General features: G+C 47.8%; 1 protein-coding gene across 1 annotated transcript in view; it reads left to right on the top strand.

Annotated features, from left to right (window-relative positions):
- Window positions 1-11,874, top strand: part of ddr1 (discoidin domain receptor tyrosine kinase 1) — a 38,403-nt gene extending 26,529 nt beyond the window's left edge. The window contains 13 exon segments of the mRNA XM_048260265.1: window positions 1,501-1,750; window positions 2,980-3,135; window positions 3,457-3,516; window positions 5,109-5,275; window positions 5,465-5,666; window positions 6,914-7,027; window positions 7,758-8,068; window positions 9,317-9,444; window positions 10,060-10,257; window positions 10,657-10,921; window positions 11,299-11,436; window positions 11,438-11,449; window positions 11,661-11,874. Coding sequence (XP_048116222.1) covers window positions 1,501-1,750; window positions 2,980-3,135; window positions 3,457-3,516; window positions 5,109-5,275; window positions 5,465-5,666; window positions 6,914-7,027; window positions 7,758-8,068; window positions 9,317-9,444; window positions 10,060-10,257; window positions 10,657-10,921; window positions 11,299-11,436; window positions 11,438-11,449; window positions 11,661-11,801 — 2,142 coding nt within the window. The 3' untranslated portion in view covers window positions 11,802-11,874.
- The last annotated feature ends 1,442 nt before the right edge of the window (window positions 11,875-13,316 follow it).

Genomic DNA, 13,316 nt, shown 5'->3' with positions numbered 1-13,316 from the left:
CGAGCACATGTGGCTTTGGTTAAGATGTTGGTCTAACAGCTAGTGTCAGGTTAATTGCTAACCTGTCAAAGAAATTGTTACATACCCCACTCCCTCTCTCTCTCTCTCTCTCTCTCTCTCTCTCTCTCTCTCTCACACACTCACACACACACGCACGCACGCACAGTATCCTCACCGCACCCTCTCTCTCTCACTTTTCTCTCCTCTCTCTTTTTTTGCCCTCTCCTCCACTCTCTCCATTCTGCAGTAAGAGTAATGATTTCCCTCTGTTTCCCTCTGAGGAGTAGTGCTCTCCGCTGCTCCGTCGCTTTCTTTCCATATCTGTATTGCTCTCTTGGTCTTTCAGAACCAGTTCTCTCCAGCTTTTTGAACTGTTTGTCTGATATGACATTTATTGGGATTATGCCATCATTCCATAAACACTATGGCACAAATGATTTTTCTCCTTCTACACTGAGTAAGCATTTCCCTCTGGTGTGTCAGCAGAGACAGATGAAGTTATATACTTTCTCTCCCCCTTCCTCTCAGTCTCGTAAAATTATACTTTGGAAAAAAGTTATTCCTCTCATCTCTCTTATGGGACCTGGGTACATTTTTTCTTCCTCCAAAGACTTTGATTTACAACACTGTCCTCTTTGTCTCTCTCTCTCTCTCTCTCTCTCTCTCTCTCTCTCTCCTGCTTGGAATGATGAAGAGAAGGAAAGGCTTAATATTTAATTTGCTCTCACCAACATACAAGCACAGTGTCTACATAAGTTACAGATTATCTACAACAAACTGAACAAAGCACCAAATCATCTGTTGCAATGTCCTTATTTGTCCTTATTAATATCGCTCCTTCAAGCCCCAATCTCTTTGCTACTTTCCATAAACGACAGATCAACAGTCTTTTCCTCCACACTAAATTGATACTGCCTATCCCTTAATCTCTGATTGTGCTCGGAACTCTCTCTGTCTTTCCGCTCTCTTCTGTTTCCCTCCTCTAAAACTACTTTTCCAGCACAGCATCCTCTCCACACATCTCATATTGTGTGCTGTTTATTTTGAAGTAGCGAGCCTAGCCAGTGTTATTTCCCAGGGGGCCTGTTTGCGCGAGGTTTTCTCAGCTCCTAATGATCCGGTTTAAAGGGACCAGTGTTATCAAAGCCCTCGCGTTCCATTTTTAAGGCCTTAATCAAGAAGTGTTTGAAAAGCTGAAGATAGCTTCGCATTCACACTCAGTTTTTTTCTCTCTTCTATTTTTTCAAACAAGTTGGATATCTTGAAGCTCTGTAAATGCAAAGGATTGTCAAAACAGGCAAAAGTCTCTTATCATGAAAGACACACTTTTCTGAACCAGTGTTGGAGCCTCAGAACAACTAAAATGGGTTTTTAATGTTAAATCTCAAATCTCTCTCTTCTCTCCTCTCTCTGTCTCTCTGTCTCTGTCTGTTTTTTTCTCTCTCTTCTCCTCTCTCTGTCTCTCTCCCTTCTCCTTTCTTCTTTCCTCATCTCCTGCAGGTCCATAGTAATAACCGCCACACGCAGGGCGTCCGCGTCTTCAACAAGGTGGAGTGTGTGTTCAAGCCGACACTGCTGCAGCCCTGGTCATCGCCGCCGCTCACCCTCCTGGTGCCCCTGGCCGACCTGAAGGACCCCTCCTCGCGGCCCATCTCACTGCCACTCGGCGGGCGTCCCGCCCAGATCCTGCGCTGCCAGTTCTTTTTCACCGACCCCTGGCTCCTGATCAGTGAGATCTCCTTCTACTCCGGTGAGTAGTCAGACCCACGTTCAAGCATCACCGTCCAGCCGCCCAACCGGGCCCCTCTGCCCAGCCCCCAGCCTTAAGGGTTGTTCACACCAGGAACGATATCTCTAAAGACAACTATAATCAGAACTCTAACTATATTGATAAAAGCGTCGTCACTGTCCACACTCAGCAACGATGAGGAAAGTCTCTCCTAATGTTAATGATGGATTCTGAATGGCTGTCAGCTTTTTATCGTTGTCAAAATTGCACTGAAAGGGATCTCCAGCAATATCGTTCTTCATGTCATTATCGTTATAGTTTATGTGTGGACGTCATTGTTCATATTAGCTAGAACAATACTTTTGTTATAGTTGAACGGCCCTTTAGGGAGGAGGGTCCAGACCAACGCGGCCGGACCTCCACGTCTGTCCCAGGGTGGCTGCGCCACTGATGGAGGGGCTGTGGGCCTTATGGGTTCAGCCCTTGAAGGTGTAAATGAGCTCATCGTGGTCCAGACGCATAAGCGAGATCAGCTTCAAGAGAGGCCAAATTCATGGCAGATTGATTTAGAGAGAGGCTGTAATGAAAGCAAGGGCTCGGGATAACCACAAGTGTCTATCTGACGAGATTTATGATTTATGATTGGCCGCCTGGCTGGGGAGGCGCCCGAGGAGGGACATAAGTCAAGTTAACTGCGTAAGGCAGTCATCTCGGAGGGCGATGACTTGGCGCTAGTTGACGCACTGAGGCTAGTGGTCACCCCTGACGCAGCCTGACTAAATGACCACTCAACAGGGTAGCGACCACAACGCAAGTTCTACTCCCATCAGTATTGTGAAATAATCAGGCAAATCTCTTTTTTGACAATGTTCGTTTACTTTACTGCGTGGACTGGATAGCCACAGGGTGCTACCATCACTGGGGATGAACAGCAGTAAATCACTGCTAAACTGTCCTCTGGCCTGACCACCTCAGATCTGAACATGTTTATGTGTCAGCTTAAAGATAATTGAGTGATCTTGCAGCTGCAAGTGAGCAAGTCCAGCTTGATTGGTTCTGCAAATGTAAGACCAAGCATCCTTGACTCAGATCTGTTGGTCAGATGTGTTAAAATAGTATACACATGTATTCTTTCATATATTTGTACTCTCTCTCTTTAATCTTTGTGTGTGATTTTAGTGGCTCTCAAATGACGTTTTAAATAAAATGATCTCTGTCTTTCTCACTCTCTCGGTGTCTCTCGTTTCCAGAGCCGTACGTGGAGAATTTCTCGGAGACGGCCTCCGTTGTCCCGGTGCCTCCTCCCGCCTCGCCCTCCAGCACCCCCTCTCCTGCCGCTGCCGTGCCCACCTCCCCTCGGCCCTCCCTCACTCCAGAAGCATCCAACCGCACCAGTGAGCCCACCGGTGAGTCCAAATTCTCTCGCCCCGGGTGTGTCCGCATGATTGCACCATGGGTGTGAGCGCGTGCCTGTGTGTGTGTGTGTTTTGTGTGTGCATCAAACCAATAGTGGAAGACCAACCCCTGTGTGCAATTAGCTCTGCTTCCCCATTTACTTTTCTCTGTACTTTTTAAAAACCTCCTCCCCCTCCTCTCAAATCCTGGCTCTCACTGTTGCACACCCTCCATCCATCCTGCTCTTTAACTCCTATCTCTCTGTCTTTTTTTTTCTCTCTCTGTCTCTCTCTCTCTCTCCCACCACCTTTCACCATCCCTTGTTCCTCTAGACCCCCCCACGACAGTCACCCAACCCGTGACGAACAGCACGGTCAACGAAGCACTGGCAGGTGAGACCAGAGAGAGTTGAGAGGACAGGAGAGAGAGAGAGAGAGATTTGGGCTGTTAGTGTACGGTAGTGGGCCCCCTGCTCTGCGGGTGGATGATGGGTGGCTTGGGGTTGCCACGGCTTGTCTGTGGGTGGGTGGGGTTCTGTAAAAGGGCCTGCAGCAGTGGGCATCTCTTCATGTGGTCTCCCTCTAAGTGCACGTTTCTCCAAAACCCTCTCGGCCTGTGTGTGTGTGTGTGTGTGTGTGTGAGAGAGAGTTCTAGAGCATGGAGGAGCACTGCATCCAGTAGATGTTGCATAGTGTGGTGTGCTTGTGTGTCTGTGTGTGTGTGTGTTTTTTGCATGAGAGAGAGAGAGGGAGAGGGAGAGAAGAAGAAAGAGATTGGAGTTTGTGTGGATGGAAATTGCATGCTTTTTTGGTCTGTTTGGAAGTGACTTGCATGTTGTTTTTACTTGTGTGGTGTTTTGTGTAGTTGTGCCAGGGTGAATTTGCATGTTGTGGGTGTGATGAGTTGATGGTTACTCTAGTCTACACCATACTAATATGATGGTTTTGGCATTTAGTCAGAGCATTCCATGCAAGCTTATTAAGTGTCTGTGTTTTCAAGGGTAACGGAAATACAAGGACAAGACTCTGTACTGAGGAGTGGTGGTCTTTCATCCTCCTTATTGGTTGTCATTTCATTAAGTCACATCCTGCTTTTATTTACACCCTTTGTTCCCGTGCGACCACACATTCCGCAACAACAATCTCATCTCTCTTGTTTGAGTAATTAAATGACTGTTACTCTACAAAGCATTCTGGGAGGGGGGCGTGTTAGCTGCTCTTAAGACAGAGCTCTCCAGAGAGTGCACTGGTTTCAGAGCCATAGTAATGAGCCTGTGGGCCATCAGAAGGTCATTCAAAGGCAATAAGGCTCCCACTTTACTTATGTCTGTTTATCCTGCTGCACCAACATTATTGCTGCATCTCAGAGGCCTGGGGTCCACAAATAGGGCGCAGATCACTTAGTGGTACACATCTGGTTATTTGCTGCCCTTTTATGTGGCATTTGGCTCACAGCAAAGCACTAAAGTGTTAGATCAGTGGTGTACTATGTTGCACACTCAAAATACAGAGTGCTAAGCAACAAGCACACCACATCAGCAAAAAACACACACACACACACACACACACACACACACACACACACACACACACACACTTAACAGAGAGTTAGTGTCACCCACCCTGTTATGAATGATTGACTGATGTTTAATTTTCTATCCCATTTCTCCAGACAGTGTTAATATACAAACTGAATAACACATTAACACAGGCTGGCATTCTGATTATTGACACACCCATGCACAGATTTACTGTCAAAGAAATTCATACACACTAAGACACACAGATGCGCACATAAGGCATGAGTCATGACACACATATTTTCACACACATACACACACACACACACTCACACACAATCACACACACTCTATCCATATGATCCTGCTACTCCCATTTCCCCCTACTTAACCCCGGGCCCCCACCCTCCTGCCGGACCCTGTCCCCTCTAATCCCCTCATCTCTGGCCTCATCTGCTTCTCCAGGGGTCGAGTTCGCTGCCATGACCCCCAGGCCAGGCGTGCCCGTCGCCAAGGACGACAGCAGCAACACGGCCATCCTGATTGGCTGTCTGGTGGGCATCATCCTGCTGTTGCTGGCCGTCATCGCAGTGATCCTCTGGAGGCAGTACTGGAAGAAGATACTGGGAAAGGTCAGAGAAAAACCTCCTCCCTTCGGATGCTTGCTTATGTGTGTGTGTGTAGGGTCGGATCTGTTGTTCTGTTGTTGTGTGTACTCTTCCAGTAGTTTATGCTGTGCTATGCTATGCTATGGACTGCTTGTGTTTGTGTGTACAGCATATACCGCATGTGTTCACAAGTAAACTCCTTCGGTCCCTCAGGCCCAGGGCAGTCTGTCGAGCGACGAGCTGCGCGTCCACCTCTCGGTCCCCGCCGACAACGTGGTGATCAACAACACACACAGCTACTCCAGCCGCTACCAGCGCATCCACACCTTCCCCGACGAGCGGGAGCGTGAGGGCGAGGGCGAGTACCAGGAGCCCAGTGCCCTGCTGCGGCCCCGCGACGACTGTGACAGCACAGGTGTGTCCCGCCACACACACACACACACACACACACACACACACACACACACACACACACACAGCCCTGCCACTCAGGCTGGACAACACGGACACATGCATTCCAGCACATGCACTGCTTCTCAGTACTGAGGCTGCCATTACCCACGATGCATTGCTACACACATGGGTGGTCTTAAGCAAAGACTGAGAGAGATTGAGAAAAAGCCCATTCAGACAAATGGAAGTGGTAACGTTAAGTTACAGTAAGACAAACACACAGTGTCTATATATACGCTTGCATATAGGGAGGCCATACATGCCAAGCAATACAGATAAAGCACACACCCACTGACACTTATAAAGTCATGAATGGAATCTTGGCCAATTGAAATTCCTCTCAGACCAATATGTTATATCAAGGAAGTAGCCTCAGCTCAGTCAGCACATCGAGGTCCTACCGGTGACTTACTGAGTGGGAGAAAGAATGAAACCACAGTCCTGTTTTGAAGGGCACAGTGTAAAAAGAGAAGCATGGCCTGCATAACGGCCCGATTAAAAAGGTAATCTTGGAGGGGGATGGTGGCGGTATAGGGCGCTCAAAGCCGCTGCCTGAGGCCAGACACAAAGCCCTTATTGTTGCTGCTGAAGAAGGAGAGATAGACAGAGGAGGAGAGCAGTGGAAACTCAGCGAGAAAAGAGAGAGAGAGAGAAAGAGAGAGAGAGCATTCCTACAGGTTTACAACACCACAGGGGGGTTGGCATGCTGTCTGTATGCTTTATTCAAAAGGACATGTCTGGCGATATACACACACACAAACAATACACAGTACACAGACAATAGTCAACACAAATGCACACACACACACACACACAAGGAGATACAGGACGCAACATCCAGTACATGACAAGTACACACATGGCCTGTTTGTTCTTGCTTCTTTGAGTTGTTAATTAACTGCCTGCCTGTGTTAACATTGCCTGTGACATGCTGCGCCGTGCTGTACTGCTCGGGTTAACTGCATCCCTTTGCTGTAACTTGGTATGCTGTGTTGACCTAATGTGTTATGTGTTGTGTTTTTTGTTGTCATTGTTGTGTCTTTTGTTGTGCTTTTGTTCTGTGTTGTGCGGTGGTGTTGTGCTGTGTTGTGTTGTTATGGTGTGGAATTGTTGTGTTTGTGTTGTGGTTTTCTGTTTTGGTTTGTGTGTGTGTGTGTATGTGTGTGTGTATGTATACGTGTATGTGTACATGTATGTATTCCATCCCAGCCTTGCTGTTAAACAACCCAGCCTATCACCTTCTCCTGTCAGAGGCGAGGTATGTGCCCAGCTGGCTGACAAACGCCCCCAGGTCTCAGGAAAAGCCCCAGAATGTGCCCCAGGGTAAGAGCAGGGGTGAGGAGCGGGGCAGAACACACATCCTGGGGAAAGAGGAAGTGCACAAGGGCAAACGTAGCCTTAAAATAACACAGCACAGGGACAGGGGTCAGCAGAGCCCTGTGATCAGGAGAGAGCAGGAGGAAATAGGTGATGTGGACCCAGCTTAATGGGCTTCATAGAGGGGGTGGGGAGAAGGCCAGTCACACTCAGTCAGATAAAAGTGGGGAAGGAAACAAAGGACATCTAAGGTTTTAACAAAAGATTTAGAGCTAAATAAAGTTACATTTCACAAGAATAAAATAGTACCGGTAAATAATGGTAAATATATCAGTGGGGAAAGGGAATCTTGTAAACATGGAGGTCAGGTGTGTTGAGTGTAATATTGACATAACATAACATTTATTTCATGAGTATGCATGTCTCTACTGATTCATATTTATCCATCCATCCATCCAACCAAGTGTGTATGTGTATTGGTGCAGTATGTTTTTGTGTGATTGAGTGTGTATGCTCTAACTTACCTTGATAATCAACTTATTAAAACTTATTTACTCATTAATAACATATAACACTAGCTATTTTAGTTCATAGCACAGATATTTGTAAAGAATCTCCAGTTTGTCATTAACTTTATCATCCCCCTCTTTCTCCACCTCCTTCCTCTTTCACAATCCATCCATCCGACTCTCTTCTCCATCCGTCTGTCATCCTATCTGCCGGTCCTCTTCTCCAGCCTGTGGCGTTGACATGGACATGGAGAAGTTTCCGTCCACCCAGGACGAGCCGCCACCGTACCCCGGAGCACCACCGTATCCCCACGGCCCCTCGTCGTCCCCTCCCCCGCCACTGCTCCCCCCGCTGGGCCCGGCCAGCGTGCCGCACTACGCCGAGGCCGACATCGTGTGCCTGCAGGGAGTCAGCGGCAACAACACCTACGCCGTGCCGGCGCTGTCCTCCTCGCCGCCCGACTGCCCGCCGCTGCCCGAGCTGCCGCGCCACTGTCTGCTCTTCAAGGAGAAGCTGGGAGAGGGCCAGTTTGGGGAGGTGAGGGCCTGCCATCACATAAACACGTCTACTGCCCCATGCAGACCCAGACATGGACACACACACTGCTCCTAGTGTGTGTGTGTGTGTGTGTGTGTACGTGTGTGTATGTGTGTACACGATCCCTAGATGGGTTAAATGCAGATGACACATTTCCTTCAGGACAAATAAAGTAACTCAACTTAACACTCTCACATGATACATCTAGACATGACATACCAGATTTCTTATACACACGTCTCATGTAACCTACTTACACATACTGTACGTGATACATTGCTACTCACACACAACATATCCACACACTCTCACATGATATATCCAACATACCAGAACATACACTTATATGATGCATCAGCACTCACATACAAACGACATCTACACACACACACACACACACACACACACACACACACACACACACACACACACACACACTCACTCACACACTCATTCACTCACTCAAACCCACTTAGACATGCACACATGCACACTGATCTGATCCTAGGTTGGCACATAAACACGTATACACACACGTGAAGGGTTCTCATTTTAAGGAGGTGTACCACACTGGAACTTCTCCTTCACTATAGAGCTGCTTGAGCTGCGTAGGTTACACACACACACACACACACACACACACACACACACACACACACACACACACACACAGCACACACACACACAGCACACACAAACCATGAAGGGTCGTCTTTGCTTATGAATAGCTGGCTTTGCTGCGTATAGCATATCTACTAAGTCACACAGAGATGAAGAGTTTAGCAGAGGTGCAGTTGTGCTTGCTGGGAATTGATAGCCCCTGTGTGGTTATGTGGGTGTACAGGAGGCTGTGTGTCCAGGCAGAAAGCAAACAGCATACTGTACTGTATATCCCTGTCCCATCTCTTCTGCCTAAACTGTGCTGACAGTCAGACACATTCACAAGCACCATACTGTTGATGTTGTATGTTCCCTTCCAGAGGCACACATTAGCACAGAGGCGCATCTGCTGCTTTATGTGGGAGTGATGAGTTTAGCAGGGGATGTTAATGGCCAGTGGCACCTCATGTATCCTGTGTGTACAGGGGTGTGTTTGGGTGACCGCTGTGTCAGAAAACAAAACATTATGTTTCACCCTCCCCTTGTTTTCTCTCCAAACTCTAGCGTTAGCCTTGTTTATTTGAGACGTCCTCAGGGAGAGTTCTAGTGGCTGTTGGTGACCAGTGTCTGTGTGCATGGGTTACATAGGTCCACTTGTGTGAGATCGAGAATCCTCAAGATCTGCCCAACCTCGAGTTCCCCTTCAACGTGAGGAAAGGCCGCCCCTTACTGGTGGCAGTGAAGATCCTGCGCCCAGATGCATCTAAGAATGCAAGGTATGTGTGCACTTAACAGTAGGCTTATTTATTCGTTCAGTGTACCAGGTCACACGAAGCCACGTCATATTTAATCACTTAAAGAAACATATTATAATTATTATATCATAGTTTAATGCCATTTAACCAAAGTCCTTTTAGGCAAGTCCCTCCACTCGGCGGTCATATTGCAACGATTTTTGGGTACTCATCGGGCATCCTATTCGGCAGAAATGCGCGTGTGCAAGGCTTCACGACACCAATCTTGCTCCAGCGGCAAGTTCACAACACATGATTGGCACAATGTCTGCACAACACAGCACATAATTGGCTCAATGTAGTCACATCACACCACATGATTGGCTCAATGTATACACATGTCGACGTTTTGGCGAGGAAGGGGTGGGATATGTGTAGACAACGGCCATATTGGCATTACAAACTAACCCCATGCATTTCTATGGAGGATTTTTTGAGTGCTGTGTCTCCTCATTAGAAAGTCTCTGATTTAACTGACTGCCCAGCTTAAGTTTTGTCAGTCAATCTCTTGCTGTTTCCCACACATTATCTTTTACCGTCCTATACTGTTTTCAGCAGAGTCTCTGTTGTTGTGATCACTATTGTGCTGTTCCCCAGGAATGACTTCCTGAAGGAGGTGAAGATCCTGTCTCGGCTGAAGGACCCCAACATCATCCGGCTGCTGGGCGTGTGTGTGAGCAGCGACCCGCTCTGCATGGTCACCGAGTACATGGAGTGTGGAGACCTTAACCAGCACCTGTCCCATAGGGTGCTGCTGGACAAGTCTGGACCCTCTCACAACACACCAACCATCAGGTAAGCCCACACACGCACACACACACACGCACGCACACACACACACACACACACACACACACACACACACACACACACACAAACATACACACACACACACACACCCAGTTAGGTTACACACACACACACACATCACAGACACATAACTCAACTATTAAGTGCACAGGCACAAAGCATATGGGTAAATGTAACTCTGTGAAGGACGTTCCTACATTACACGTACACTTCAGTACACACCACTACTGACACGCACATACAGTACATGCCTGTCAATCCCAAATTATGTGTATTTATTACAAATTTGAATCAGTGTATGGTAACCTTATTTAATGTAGATCCTTGACTTTGATTCTTTCTTTAACGCCATTCTTGACCGTTGTGTCTTTCTCTCTCTCTCAGTTACCCGGCTCTAATCTCCATGGCCAGTCAGATCGCCTCTGGCATGAAGTTCCTGTCGTCCCTGAACTTTGTCCACCGAGATTTGGCGACGCGTAACTGCCTGGTGGGGGGAGAGCGTGGCGAGCCAGACGACGGCAGCGGCGAACGCCAGATCAAGATCGCTGACTTTGGCATGAGCCGCAACTTGTATGCCGGCGACTACTACCGCATCCAGGGCCGCGCCGTGCTGCCCATCCGCTGGATGGCCTGGGAGTGCATCCTCATGGTGAGAGAGAGTGAGGGAGAGAGAGAGAGAGAGTGAGAGAGACATTACTGCCACTGGGGTTAGTGGTGGAGATGCACATGCACAGTATGCGTGAGAGTCAGAAAAATAATAGAATGATATAATGTTGTACAATAATGAGTAATGTAATGCTACACTACTACTACTACTACTACTAATAATAATAACAATAATAATAATAATAATAATAATAATAATAATGATGATAATAATAACAATATTGTTGCAATTCATAATTACCATTAAAATTGGGTTTAGTAATGGAAAGCATGTACTGTATGTCAGCATACCTGTTCTGTATTACAGTATATGTATTATGCATGTTTCATGTGTTGACCCGGTGGCTCTGTGTCCTGCAGGGGAAGTTCACTACTGCCAGTGATGTGTGGGCCTTCGGAGTGACTCTGTGGGAGATGCTCAACATGTGCCAAGAACAGCCCTACTGCAACCTGACGGATGAACAGGTCATCGATAACGCTGGGGAGTTTTTCAGGGACCCACGGCAGACAGGTACCCCCCCCTTAACACCCATATTCATACATACACACACACACACACACACACACACACACACACACACACACATACAAACACACACACACACACACACACACAGAAAGAGAGAGAGAGGTTGTAAGTTCCTGAGTGAGTGACTGGTAACCACAGGTTTAACTTTGTAGCAGCACAGTGATGGTGTGTGTCTCCTGTCTGTCTCTGTCAGGTGTATCTGTCCCGGCCGGCCGTGTGTCCCCAGGGCCTGTACGAGCTCATGCTGAGCTGCTGGAACAGAGACTGCAAGCTGCGGCCCTCCTTCGCCCACATCCACTCCTTTCTCACCGAGGACGCCATGAACATGGTGTAGAGACACCGGGAGAGAGAGAGAGAGAGAGAGAGAGAGAGAGAGAGAGAGAGAGAGAGAGAGAGAGAGAGAGAGAGAGAGAGAGAGAGAGAGAGTGTGCAGAAAGACATTGTGTATGACACCTCCTGCAGTAGCCCCACCCCACAGCCACACCCAGACACCCAGAGGCAGAGGGAAGGGATCAGAGACGGGCCGTGCCTCTCCCACTCTCTCCACTGTACTGCCAGAGAGGTGGAGGGACACACGGCACGTGGGCCCTTGCCCTGTCCTCTGTGGTTTGGGTGGAGGAGGTGGTGGTGGAGGCCTGGCCTGTGAACAACAGGACAGGTCACTGAAGAGAGAGAAGGAGAGTCTCTTGTATATTTGTGTATTTCCTCTCGGGGGCTGTGACACGCCGCTGGATCGGTTCTGGTTTTACAGCAGACCCCCACCCCACCCCCCACCCCACCCCACCCCCTCAACCTACAAACATCCCATAATACTCACGAATGTAACAGGTGGTGGGTCATAGCGCTAGATGCTAGAGGTGGCCAGCATAGTTCATGTGGGACTGAATGTCACTGCTACACGGATCTGTCATGATCAGTTATCGCCAATATCGGCAGTACATTTATCAGTAAATCAACTAATTTATCAGTAAATCCATATACGCAGATTAATACTGTTTAATCACTTAATAAATACAGTTTGAGGAAATGAATGTGATATGCCATCACATGCTAACCAAAGCATTATATCAATACTTAATTTAACAATTCATCAAAATTCTAAATATTAACTTTCTTAATGCTTTCATTAATACATTACTAATTGTAGGCAAAATGTGATAGGCTGATCATCAGTGTCGGTGCACTGTATTTGACAAGATTGATGGCAAGCTTTCTGCTGTCTGGTTTGGTGGGAATTTCTCGAGGTGCATCTGACCCTCTCTGGTGGAGGATTACTGTGGTGTTCTCATCTCAATTCTGACCTTTGAGACTTTCAGATTACAGTGTCAGATCCTTTTCATCATTTTAATCCTGGGGAAATATTCCTGTCAGTCCCAGTGTCCCCATCTTGTGTTTTTTTGTGTTCTCTTTAGTATTCCAGGCGAATCCCTCGTTTAGCCCTCAGGCCCCAGATTCATGCGTCCAGAGGTCTGACTGACGGTCCATCCGGCTGTTCAATCAGCTCAGATATTACTGTGTCATTTTATGTCTCACTTAGTCTCCCAACTGAGAACCGTGACAGGGGTCAGTTACCCAAAACTATGGTTGAAGGTGTGTGAAGTGGGACTGTGACTGGATGATCCCACGTGGACCGACCTGAACCCACCTGGACTGTGTGGTACTATAAGTGGTTTTGCTCTGAGCCGAGTCTTAGAGGACGGTCCTCTGCTCTGCTCTCTTTCCCAGCCGTCAGACCGGACCCCCGGCAAGGGAGCCACGTGCATGTCAGTGAGACTGACCCAAACAAAGAGACGTGCGACAGGGGACACAGCTTTGAAAAAGCCCACTGAAGACAAATGAGAGGAGCGCC

This window comes from Alosa alosa, chromosome 13 (genome assembly GCF_017589495.1).
Source record: "Alosa alosa isolate M-15738 ecotype Scorff River chromosome 13, AALO_Geno_1.1, whole genome shotgun sequence".
NCBI classification, from domain to species: Eukaryota; Metazoa; Chordata; class Actinopteri; order Clupeiformes; family Clupeidae; genus Alosa; species Alosa alosa.
The sequence above is the reverse complement of the archived record's forward strand: the minus strand, read 5'-3'. Positions and strand labels throughout refer to the sequence as shown.